The following is a 12,280-nucleotide window of genomic DNA, read 5'->3' as shown; positions in this document are numbered from 1 at the left end:
TTTGTAGTGTATGTTTGGAAGATGAAATGATGACTACCATGCTACATAATGCAACATTATATTAACATAAAAGAAATGAAGTTGTATACAGTTTCAGCTCGGATGCTTCATGCATGTGCTGCATATAATTACTATGAAATTCCTATGTTCCAGAGAATTGCCTCTAGCTCTGTAGCCACAACAACATTGAACAGGCACCCACAGCTTGATTTCTCCTTTTAAGGACTATGACAGTTTCCAGTAGCATAAAAATCATAAAATGACAACAGCCAGGCTCCAATTCTCAACCTTCAAGTTCAATCCTTCACCACAAATTGAATTTAAAGCAGGGTCAATCCTGACATTGTCTGACATTTCTTTCCTTCCAGCACGGAGTGTCTCCTATAATCTGGGCATCAGGCCGGGGACACACAGACATTGTGGAGGCACTGCTGAGACATGGGGCCAAACCTAGTGCTTTCGACAAGGTACACTGTAGCACTGATTTGATAGCTGTGAATGGTTTTTAGTGTTCCAATAGATACCGGTAGACCAGACGTGTTGGGGGATGGAATGCCCACTGGCAGGTTCGTTCACCTACCCTTCAAAAGATTGTAAACTATGAGCATGAGATGTCAACTATATATGAATATAGTTTATTTTTTAAAAGCAGGATTGCTTTACCACATGTTAAGCGACATGGCATCCCCTTTGTAAATATGGCCACTTCAATGCTCTCCCAAGGGAGGAATAAAGTAGTAGAAGAAGACGAATGAATGCATGAATGAATCAATGAATGAATGAATGATCTTGTTGTTTATTGTTGACATGTTTGTTTACAGTATGGTACGAGTGCGTTAGTCTGGGCCTGCAGACGGGGGCACCAGGGGTCCGTACGGGCACTACTGGACGCTGGAGCAGACGTGGATACAGCTGGGGCAGTAAGTTATGCTGTAGCAACTTCACTCTGTAGCAAAATCACTCAGTCTAGTTTGTAGCAAAGTCACACTGTCACACATCATGATTTAGTTTGTACATATTGTAGCTAATCATGATCTCATACATGTAGCTTGTCTTTAGCATTGTCACACAGTCTGTTGCAAAGTGTCATTCTAGAAGTCAAAGTAGTTTGAAGAATAGTAAAACTTCATTGCACGATTTCAGGGAATTTTTGACCAAACTTCTTTTCAACTTTTGTACCTTTTTGTACTTCTGTACCTTGTATTATAGCAACTTCACTCTGTAGCAAAATCACCATGTAGCTAATAATGATTCCAACTCCAGTTTTTACCATTATATAGTCACACTGTCACCAATCATGATTCCAATGCTAGTTTGTAAATGTCAAATTGTAGCTCATCACGTTTTCCTAGCTTGATCACACAGTTTATTGCAAATTCTCATTCTAAAAGTAGTAATTGCACAATTTAAAGGTAAGTTTACTAACCAAACTGCTTTCCAGTTTTGTACATTTCTGTTCTTCTGTACCTTGTTATATTTCATATCCAATGTATGTTGTGTATCCCATTATGATAAAACTCATTATTTCACCATTACTTCAGCACCAAGGACAGGTACTGATGGTGCAAGGTGTAAATGAATAAAAGACACTGGGTATACAAGTAACTGTTAGAAGCATAACATTACCTGTCTTTCCCTCCCGTAGAAATCTGAGCCTCCCCTGATCACAGCTGCAAAGGGTGGCCACTACGAAGTTGTTCACGACATTCTCAGGAGGAACCCAAACGTGAATGCTGTGGATAAGGTACAGTATTAGCTTCTACATGCATGTGATTACTAATTAAACTATGCTATTCACACAATGTCATTAAAAAGGTCCCTCAAGGATGCCTTTCTTGAAATATAGAATACAACACGGGGTATTCCGTATCATCCGAGGTACCAGCCCGCTGTCGGGTTTGGACCGAGGGTGATGCGGAATACACCGTGTTGTATTTTATTCATGTCATACCCACCCGAAAAAAGACACATTTCAATGCGAAATGCCCCTGAAGCTTAGAGTTTTGTGTCCTCGATCAAAAAATCTCATGATGTGGAACACCCGTATCGACTATTTTCGCTGCCCAGGTATGACATAAACTCAGTTACAACACTGGCAAGATATTTAATGAGGCCACTTTTCAGTGAATTAGTCAAAAAGATGAACCTTGTTTCACTCCAGGACGGCCACACAGCACTCAGCATATCAGCGAAGGACGGCCACACAGACATTGTCAGAGAGCTGCTGGTCAAGGGGGCTTATCTCAACCTTACAGACAAGGTAGGAAGAACCAGTGGCAATTGTTTAGCAAATGTCCTTTGTACTTACCTTAAGTTAATAAGTACATGATTGTATAACTTTATTATGTATTGATAATTATGTTGGATCTTACCATAGGAAGATCTAATAAGCTAAGCCTAGTTTTTTCAAGTTTATCCTAGACTTTATGATCCTTCTCAAGTTGAAATTACCTGAAGCCTATGTCACGTGACCTGAACAGAAGTGTGTTGTCAGCAATGGATCAAAGGTGACCGGCAGTCTGTATCAGCCCCAATCTCTTTTGAGGGATGATCTTATGGCCTCTTTCATTCATAAAAGCTTGTTGGTAAATACTTAACTTTGTGTACGGAAATAGTGCATAAATCTTTTATGATAGAATGTCTATAAAATGTATGTCTATTTCCCCAGGATGGAGACACTGTTCTGATCCATGCTGTGAAGGGGGGACACCTGGGAGTGGTGCAGGCACTGCTGGACAGGTACCCTGATGTCGACATGCCAGGGGCAGTAAGTACAACTCTGTTTCTTACATACATTGTACTACATGATTTTTATACATGCAACAGAACAGAAATTCCAAGAGCTAAAGGAGCTTGCAGGACAACAGGCACAAAGGAAGTCAATGAAGAAAGACTGAATACAGCTGCCGGATGTTTCCACCACAGCAGATGCAGAAACCAGATGATGATGATAACATACAGACAGACAGAAAGATAGACACTGACAGACACACAGACAGACAGACATGTTACCAAATGAATACAGTCGATATTATTTATAAACATATGAATTGCTATCATCATCCCAAAGAAACCCCGTTTTTTCAGTACTTGGTATGAAGATTTCAGTTACAATCATGGAACTTCCTGTGTTCAACATCATTAACATGACTGTACAAATGTCTTTTGTCTACAGGACAATAAGACTGCACTATACTGGGCTGTGGAGAAGGGCCATCCCCACATCGTACAAGCTATTCTGGACTACAACCCAAACACTGAGATAGCATCAAAGGTACTTTGTTTCATATATGTTGAGAGGTTTAATTGTTTATCTTTTTTTGTTTTGTAGTTTCCTAACTGTTGTTGTTTAGTCTCGTTGTTGTTTCAATTCTAGGTGATGCCAAGGCATTACAGTATTTTTAAGGTTCTGACAAAGCAGGAACTGTTAACTTGCACATGGCAGAATAGGATATGATAACTGTCACATTTCTAATCATTGTTGTTTGCTACCAAAGCACAAGAATATGAATCGGATTAGATTATGGTATGTCAGAATTTGGTTGGAAAAGAACTGCAGTTGGATTGTTTGTATTGCCTGAATATCAAGCAAAGTTTCCGTGTCTGTATAACTGCCTGACTAGGGAGGAGACACCCCGCTGCTGCGTGCCACACGACACAGGAGTATCGAACTGGTGGAGATGTTACTGAACAAGGGAGCAAAGGTCTCAGCAACAGATAAGGTACACTTGTAACCTCCATTAACATTAATCTGCTGGGTTACATAAATCCGCCACTTTAAAAACAGGGTTTGAGAGATTTCTAGTGCAGCACCCCCCAGGTGTGCGCAGTTGCCAGAGAAATTTAGATAATATGCAGGAGTGCATTGTAATGGGGGGCGTAGGATTTGTTGTTGTTTCAATTTACTTGAAAAGATATAGGGAATGAATAGAAAAGAAGTTCAGAGGTAAAAGTATAACTGAAGTCTTTTTTTCAATCTAATTTTATAAAGTTAAACATATCTATTACCGGTATGAAATTTCTAAGAAATAAAATCATGATAAAAATTTCTAAGACTGAAATTATATAGAACTGTATAAATGAACCTTTTTTTAACTAATTCTAGCTTCTGAACCATGTTTGAATGTTGTTATTGTTGTTGTCTACAGAGAGGAGACACTCCCTTGCATCTTGCCATTCGAAGTCGGCACCGAATCATCGCAGAACTTCTGCTGAGGAACCCTCGCGACGGTCGCCTGCTGTATAAACCCAACCGCCAGGGGGAGACCCCGTACAACATCGACTGTGCCCAGCAGAAGAGCATCCTCACACAGATATTCGGGGCCAGTATGTGGACTATTCATTCTTTTTTTTTCAGTCACAAATCTAAATTGGTCAATCAGCTGGACATCCTTACAGCTTGAGGGCCTGGTCACATATGTTGTGCGATCGTTGTACATTGGAAATCAGAGGGCATTCTTGGGATAGTTGTGCTTGTATCTTGCAAAATTCAGCTGTCTTTTTACAGAAAAGGTTTGTCTTAGATTCTTGCCAGCATTTGGTTATGTCACAGCTTACTTGAAAATTCTACTACTACATCAAAACCATACATGTACAACAACCAACGACGAATGTGATCACGTTATAACACACCAGCTTCTCAGGTACAGCAGTTAATGTTCTCATAGTCGAGTTGTACAAAGGTATCTTCTCAAACCCAGTCCTTGCATGCCTAACACCAAGTGTTGTACTCAGAGGTACATGTATGGTATGTCAACCAGAATTTTTGTTGTTGTCACTGTTGTACCTGTATGAGGCATTGTCTGAGTGACCTCTTTCTCGTCTTTCCCCAGAGTACCTCCACCCGAGTGAGAATGAGAACAGCATGCTGGGATATGACCTGTACAGCAGCTCTCTGGCAGACATTTTGAGTGAGCCGACCTTGACTCCTCCCATCACTGTTGGTCTGTATGCACAGTGGGGCAGCGGCAAGTCCTTTCTCCTCAGGAAACTACAAGGTGAGGGAGATAGATAGACAGAATCTAGATACATGTAGATATAGTAGATAGATAGAGTTAGTGAGTTAGTGAATCTCTGTGGGGCTCTACACACAGTGGGGCAACGGCAAGTCCTTTCTCCTCAGGAAACTACATGTACAAGGTGAGGGAGGGAAGAAATGAATGAACAAATGAATGAGTTAGTGTAGATGTATGAATGAAACTCGCTGACAGCTATTTTGAGCAAGCTGACCTTAGGTGGGTGAGTAAGTGATCTGTCAGTGTGCGAGTAGTGAGTGAGTGAGTGAGTGAGTGAGTGAGAGTGAGTGAGTGAGTGAGTAAGTGAGTTATTTGATGAGGAATGTAGGAGAAAAGGAAGAGAAGAAGGAGAGAAGGAGTAAGGAAGAAGTTTTTGGGCAGTGGTAAAGGAAAAGTATCCAACAAGTGTTAAGGCAGCATCAGGAGCATTTTTATATACAACAATGAATAGTTACAGGTGCAATCACCCTTCAGAAGTTATTGAGAGGTTCTGTTTTCTTTTCTCCATCCTCAGATGAGATGCGTGAGTTTGCTGAGCAGGAAAGCGAGCCGGTGTTTAAGGTGTCGTGGCAGCTCGTCGTGGCCCACGCGGTCGTCAGCACGATCCTGGGCCTGGTGTTCGGCTTCACTGTCAGCTGGCTGGCCGGGCTGCTCGTGGGGCTCATCGCTTTCTTTATTGTAGTCATATTTCTAGGTAAGGTCCATTTAATTTCTGAGACAGATACAGTGGTTAGATGGACAGGTCGTTTAGTTTCAATTGATATAACCAGCTGCTTCTGCAATGCATACAGATTTAAGGTTTGAGGTTCTTCCTCATTGTCTTTTTGTGTTTCCCCTTGAAGGAGAAATTACACAATTTGAACTTATATATGTTCCCACTTGGTGAAATGTACACTATACACATCAGATATTTGACTAAAACTAGGCCTGGCATGCAGGAGACTTGTAGAACTCAACTGTCACCCCTGCTTTAAATTGGGGTAACTCTAAGCCTTGTGTTCTTCATTCAATCGCATCTGGTGTAGTGTGCAATGTATTTCTGGGCAATGGATTTGACTGTGTCTGGTCAAGGCAGGCAGGTGGCTTGTAGGACTCTACTCAGTTGTAAGCTGTTTTGGTAGAACTAAGCCTACTTTTTTAAACTGTACCCAAATTTCTGTACCCCCAGATATAGTGTATGTTGGTTCTCAGGGATTTGACTGGGATTGGGCGTGGCAAGCGGGAGACTTGTACAGATTGTATACTATTTTTGTAGGACTCCAGACCTACACACGTGTACTTTGTTTAAACTGTTCCTAACTTTGTCCCTCCAGGTATAGTGTATGTTGGTTCTCAGGGATTTGACTGGGATTGGGCGTGGCAAGCGGGAGACTTAGCTTGTACAGATTGTATACTATTTTTGTAGGACTCCAGACCTACACACGTGTACTTTGTTTAAACTGTTCCTAACTTTGTCCCTCCAGGTATAGTGTATGTTGGTTCTCAGGGATTTAACTGGGATTGGGCGTTCCAAGCGGGAGACTTGTACAGATTGTATACTATTTTTGTAGGACTCCAGACCTACACACGTGTACTTTGTTTAAACTGTTCCTAACTTTATCCCTCCAGGTATAGTGTATGTTGGTTCTCAGGGATTTGACTGGGACTGGGCCTGGCAGATGGGAGACTTTGTGTACAGACACATGTCCTACTCCCAGCTGCTGCTGCAGGTCTGCTTCTGCTACCCTCCCGTCATCAGGACTCAGCAGGTGCTGCCTATCAGGTTAGTCTGAATCTTTACACTTCTTTTTTCTTATTCAAAATCAACTAAGACTAATTGTGTGCATTATGACTGTTTTTGTATACAATATCATACTACATTGTAGTACTGTACTGTATTTGGAGCAGAATTGATTGCTTTTGTGTATGTCTCCCTCTGCAACTTGCCAGGACTCAGAAGGTGCTACCCGTCAGGTCAGTCTAGAGGTGTAGACTTCCTTTCCCTTATTGAAGCCAACAATACGTTCATAATTGGAATAAAAGCCTATCTGTGATGGTGACTGACATTATGAAGATTCTGTAGGTTATACAGAGTAACACACTTAGTAACAAGCTTTCGATCAGTCCTCTGTTCCTTTCAAGTTGAAATGACCCAAAGTCTTTGTCACGTAACCTGAATGGAAATGTGACGTCAGCAACAAGTCAAAGGTGCCTGGTAGTAGGTAAAGGGTTAGAAGACTCTGTTGGTCAGCGCTTTACTTGTCAATTGTGGCTGTCCTTGGACATGGGACTCATGGTGTAATGTCTTCTCACTGAGGGTAAGATACTTTTAAGAAGAGCTGATTGAATTTGCCTGTTGTGAGGCTGTTGTAACATGCTCAAGGCACCTCCTTGAACACGGGACCCCCATTTTACGTCTCTTCCGAAAGACGGTGGAGTCCCGACTAGGATACCCTTCCCATATGCAGTCCTGGTCTCCCAGTTACCAACTAATTGGAACCAGGGGGCTCAACTTAAGTCATAACTCCATTGTTCTTTCTCCAGGTTTCTGTTCACAGACTACGCGAGGCTGACCCATGTGGGGGGCGAGACGTCGCTGGCGGGGATGATCGGGACGCTGTGCGAGGCTGCTGAGCAGGAGTTCGGCTTTCTTGTCACAAGACTGTTCAGAGTCTTCAAGCCACAACACAGCCAAGGTCAGGGACTAGATATTAGATTTGTATCAGTCATTAAAAAAATGTGGTGAGGAGCTTTTTCTTCACATTTGTATTTTTTATCAGAAGCATTTAGCTTACTGCAGTACTTCCTGTTTGTTTGTTTGTCTATTTAAGCCTTTATTCATCGTGAATCTTTCTTTCATTGAGGTAAACGTCAGACAAAACAGAAAAAAAGGTACGAATCTGCATGATGAAAGTCCTAATAAATCCATAAACACATATCCTTAAATCAACAGTATTACAATTATTACATGTAGATGGCCTTGTAGTTAGGGGAGTTGAGGGATTGAGTCTAGGTTTTAAAAGATAGCTTTGAAAGAGATGACGATTAACATGTAGTTTGCTTTGTACTGTGCATTAAGCTGTGCAATGGCCTTGGGGTTAGAGTGTTTGCCTTGCATTCAGAAGGTTGGGGTTCAAATCCCGGTTTGGTTATACAATGTACAGTGTACATTTGTACCAAAGACTTAAAATACTTTCTGCTTAGCACCTGTGAGAAAGAGTATGGGAGTTAACGCACACCACTACCACCTACTGTAGTGGCCTGTGTGGCCCAAGGGGTCTAAAAATGGAGATGGGGCACCAAAAGGTGTAGGAAGAATTTTAACTTAAAAGTTAATGCCCTACATTTGTTCCTCCCCTACAGGTGAGAAAGGTGCGGGCCGGTTCAAGCAGGTGTGCTGCTGTCCCACCTTCCTCATCGTCATCCTGGAGGTGCTGGCCGTCCTGGTGGGCGTCATCCTCCTGGTGAACTTTCACCTCGACAACCCCGCGGTCAACGCCTTCCTGATCGCCGTGGTGTCCGTGGTGGGGCTGACCCTACTGCTGACTTGCCGCGTGTGGTTCCAGGTTCTGTGCTCGCTGGTTCTGTCGCAGAAACACCGCGTGCTGAAGGCTGCAGCCAACCTGGACAGACTCAGGATGGAGGGCTTCATGCATGTAAGTACAGACAATTTCTGCCATCGAAGTTCATCTTTGACATGTTAACATGTAGAAAAAGGTTAGGCGGGCGTTCCTCCTCTTTTCAGAGAACTTGCATGGATCTATTGCACATCTTATCAAAGTTCGACAATTGCTGATGTTGAATGAAACGTCTGACTGTTTCAAAATCTTATCCAGTTGCTTGAGCAATTATTTTTGGCGTATCTTATTACCTGGATGTCTAACCTTCATCAACGTTGAATGAAAGTAACTGTTCATTTTTGACATTATGAATTTAAAGTTCTATACACTACACAAAGTACACAAAAGTGCTTACCAACAAGATTTCGATCAGTCTACTGATCTTTATCAAGTTGACGTGCCTCAAAGCCTATGTCACTTGACCTGAATGAAAGTGTGACATCAACAACGGGTCAAAGATGCCCGACAGTCTGTAACGGCCCCCGTCTCATGCAGACTCAGTTGAGGGATGGTTGATGACCTCTGATGTACATTTTGATGTACATGGCCTCTTTCACTCCTCTTAAAAATCAACCTTCAATCTAATATGAAAATTCTTCAAATCCGTGCCCTCAAGCATTTCCCTTGTGTCCCTGCAGGCCATGAAGGCGGAGGTTGACATGCTAGCTGGGATGGTGCAGTGTTTCGATGCCTTCACAGCGCACCAGACCAGGCTAGTGGTAGTGGTGGATGGGCTGGACTCATGTGAACAGGACAAGGTAACAATCCCCATTGAAATCCGTCAGGTTTCCTGCTGCCTGACCTTGTAACCAACAATATCTTAAATGTGTAAAAAGAAAAGGCCAAATTAATGCAGCACACAATTCTAAGTTGAGTGAATTTTTCTCTTAGGGCATAAAAATGGAATGTATGTCCAATGTATATACGTACACAATGTACACATATACATGTATATTTTGCATGATTAACTTAAAAGAATCTATACTGCATTGCACATGGATCCATAACACAAAAGATAACAGCTACAAGATCTTTTTACTCTAGTACTGATGGCATGTATACGTTTTGGGCTTGCCTCGCTTCAGACTGATTTCTACCAACACAAACAGAATCTTTGCAGTCAAAATCAAAACTATTTGTTTGGTTAGTTGGTGAAAGTTAGACATCCATACAATCCAAACCCTACAACTTGATAAGATTCAAAGATTTGGAACATTACCTTGACATCCATTACTATTCTTCAGCATCACTAGAATGAATTGGTAGAACAAACCAATACTAGATGGAAAAAAGGTTGAATATGTCAGAGTCACTGACTCGTATTTGTTTGCTTATATTCTCTCAGATCCTGCATGTCCTGGACACGGTCCACGTGTTGTTCTCTGGTGCAGACCAGCCGTTCATCACCATCCTTGCCGTGGACCCACACATCATCATCAAGGCTGTGGAGGTTTGTTTCCGTTCACTCTTTTTTTAGTACATTGGGGATGTATGTTTCAGTTCACCCATAAGACTCGTCTTCCAGATCATTATATCTAGAGAATAAAGATGTGTTTATATGTGTTGCTGAGTTGGGTTAGTAAGTCATGTGTAACTCTCCAGTAGCAGTATCATCATAGAATGTAAGAAGTTTTATTCTGCACTGTCTCAAATAGTTAATTCGTGTATATAATGTAAATATGAATGTCAACCTCTTGATTAATCTAGTAGTGATCTCTATGTATGTTTAATGAAATGACTATGTATGTTATTTGTAATGATTTTGTTTTTCTCCCAGGGTTGCCCTTTGTAATAGCTTAAGCTAGTTGAGCAACCCTGGCATGTAAATACAATGCATGCCTAACGAATAAACAAACAAGCTGTATCATCAGTGTGTGTGAAGTCCAGTGGTTAGTGACCCTTCCTCTGGCCCAAGACGTTGGGAGTTCAAATCCCGGCTGTTGTCAGTCCCCCGATATGCCTGCTACTGCATGGAAAGGGTTGCAGTCCTTAGACCGGGTGCATTAAGCTGTTGTCCACTGTTCATTCTACTTGTCAAAAAGAGCTAGCCTAGGGGATTTTTCTTTAGATTATCACTTTTGTACCTTGACTGTGTAGCTTCAAAAAATAGCTCATTGCTTAGATTATAAATGTACGAATTTGAAAATCATCTCTAGAATCTATTGCATGTATGAGTACAGTTTGTTTATAGTTACATGTACCACCATCCTAGAAACTTAACACTTAAAAGTTGTTTCAATCGTTGTTCTTCTCCAGGTCAACCTACACTCAGTGTTCCGCGACTCCAACATCAACGGCCACGACTACCTGAAGAACGTGGTGCACCTGCCCTTCTACCTTAAGAACCGGGAGGGAGACATCCTTAAGAAACATGTGGTGAATGGATCCGTGGGCATGCGGTCCGGGGAGTGCTCCCCATTGGCGGAAGAGCCAGCTGTTACATCAGTTGTTGGCCCCACTGGGGAGACTACAGTGCTGACCAGAAGGCAGCGGGTTTGTGTCGTACTTTAACTTGCATGTATCCGCAGGATATCTTATTGATGATTGATGATTACATTTGTTTTTGGTAAGCTTTGTACAATCAACATGTAAAGGTGCAAAGCAAATTTTTCTTTATTCCTCTCTGCTCAATGATTTTTTTCATTTTGGGATAATTTGAAGCTTTATGTACTCTACCAACACAGATGAGCTTTCATGCAGATTTTTTTATTTGTATAGCAATAAGGTTTCACCATTTTGGAATAGTTTTCTGTAACTTCAAGTCAATACAATTGTAAGAATTGTATTTTAGCATTACACAGACAAAGGAGGGCATCAAAGTTTCTCCCTAAAAGGAAATCGGGATACATTTTTTTTGTCGGCAAGCTGACAGTGTTTTATTTTGCAGCTGCCATCACAGACTTCTCTGATGGAGAGAGCGCCCAGTCGGGTAGACTTCAGCGCTCTGGCACGGCGGTTGTCACGGCAACCATCGCTCACGTTCACGCCCAAACGGCAGCGGTTCCTCGACCGACAGCTGACGAGACAATCTACCTTTGACATGTCCCAGGCACTGGTGACAGACACGTACTTCAGCGGGGTGACGCCCCACACCATGAGGAGGCTGCTCAACATTGTGGCACTTACAGGTAAGTTTTGAGAAATAAGATTTCTCTTATTTCGATCCATCCCATGTAAGATACATGTACAACTTATTTTATACATAAGTTCCCTTCAACATGTCTGTCACCTTCTTCATACAATACTACATGTACATGCAACTAGCGCTATGCAAGGTAATAGTTACTCAAGCAGCTGGAAGGATTTGGAAACTGTCACTGACATTGACGTACATGTAACTAGTGCTACCTTGCACTGCAGCTAGGTGTCACTACTGCAGTGTGAAGAATGCGGTGCCAAACATTTGTAGGTATTCGCCCCAATCAAACTAGTCACAGATTTAATGTATCAACTTCTATCTGCCAGGTCGTCTGCTGCGAGCGCGTAACGTTGCGTTTAAGTGGCACCAGTTGGCGAGCTGGGTGAACTTGACGGAACAGTGGCCGTACCGCACGTCCTGGCTTATCTACCAGCAGGAGGACAACGAGGAGGTGGCAGACAGCACAACTCTCAACATGTTATATGACAGGTAGGACATGTTTTTAACCTTCTCCCTGCTGCCTAACT

General features: G+C 42.2%; 1 protein-coding gene across 1 annotated transcript in view; it reads left to right on the top strand.

The window, feature by feature from the left end:
• Positions 1 to 12,280, top strand: part of LOC136437195 (kinase D-interacting substrate of 220 kDa B-like) — a 46,494-nt gene that overhangs the window by 27,721 nt on the left and 6,493 nt on the right. The window contains exons 6-23 of the mRNA XM_066431677.1: positions 369 to 467; positions 822 to 920; positions 1,646 to 1,744; positions 2,162 to 2,260; positions 2,669 to 2,767; positions 3,176 to 3,274; positions 3,624 to 3,722; positions 4,149 to 4,326; positions 4,833 to 4,997; positions 5,530 to 5,709; positions 6,624 to 6,777; positions 7,539 to 7,690; positions 8,358 to 8,650; positions 9,253 to 9,372; positions 9,960 to 10,064; positions 10,871 to 11,107; positions 11,502 to 11,742; positions 12,080 to 12,242. Of these exons, the coding sequence (XP_066287774.1) occupies positions 369 to 467; positions 822 to 920; positions 1,646 to 1,744; positions 2,162 to 2,260; positions 2,669 to 2,767; positions 3,176 to 3,274; positions 3,624 to 3,722; positions 4,149 to 4,326; positions 4,833 to 4,997; positions 5,530 to 5,709; positions 6,624 to 6,777; positions 7,539 to 7,690; positions 8,358 to 8,650; positions 9,253 to 9,372; positions 9,960 to 10,064; positions 10,871 to 11,107; positions 11,502 to 11,742; positions 12,080 to 12,242 (2,681 nt within the window). The remainder of the gene's footprint in view (positions 1 to 368; positions 468 to 821; positions 921 to 1,645; positions 1,745 to 2,161; positions 2,261 to 2,668; positions 2,768 to 3,175; positions 3,275 to 3,623; positions 3,723 to 4,148; positions 4,327 to 4,832; positions 4,998 to 5,529; positions 5,710 to 6,623; positions 6,778 to 7,538; positions 7,691 to 8,357; positions 8,651 to 9,252; positions 9,373 to 9,959; positions 10,065 to 10,870; positions 11,108 to 11,501; positions 11,743 to 12,079; positions 12,243 to 12,280) is intronic.

Source organism: Branchiostoma lanceolatum, chromosome 6 (genome assembly GCF_035083965.1).
Source record: "Branchiostoma lanceolatum isolate klBraLanc5 chromosome 6, klBraLanc5.hap2, whole genome shotgun sequence".
Classification (NCBI taxonomy): domain Eukaryota; kingdom Metazoa; phylum Chordata; class Leptocardii; order Amphioxiformes; family Branchiostomatidae; genus Branchiostoma; species Branchiostoma lanceolatum.
Note: the sequence above shows the minus strand (reverse complement) of the source record. Positions and strands in the feature narration are given on the sequence as shown.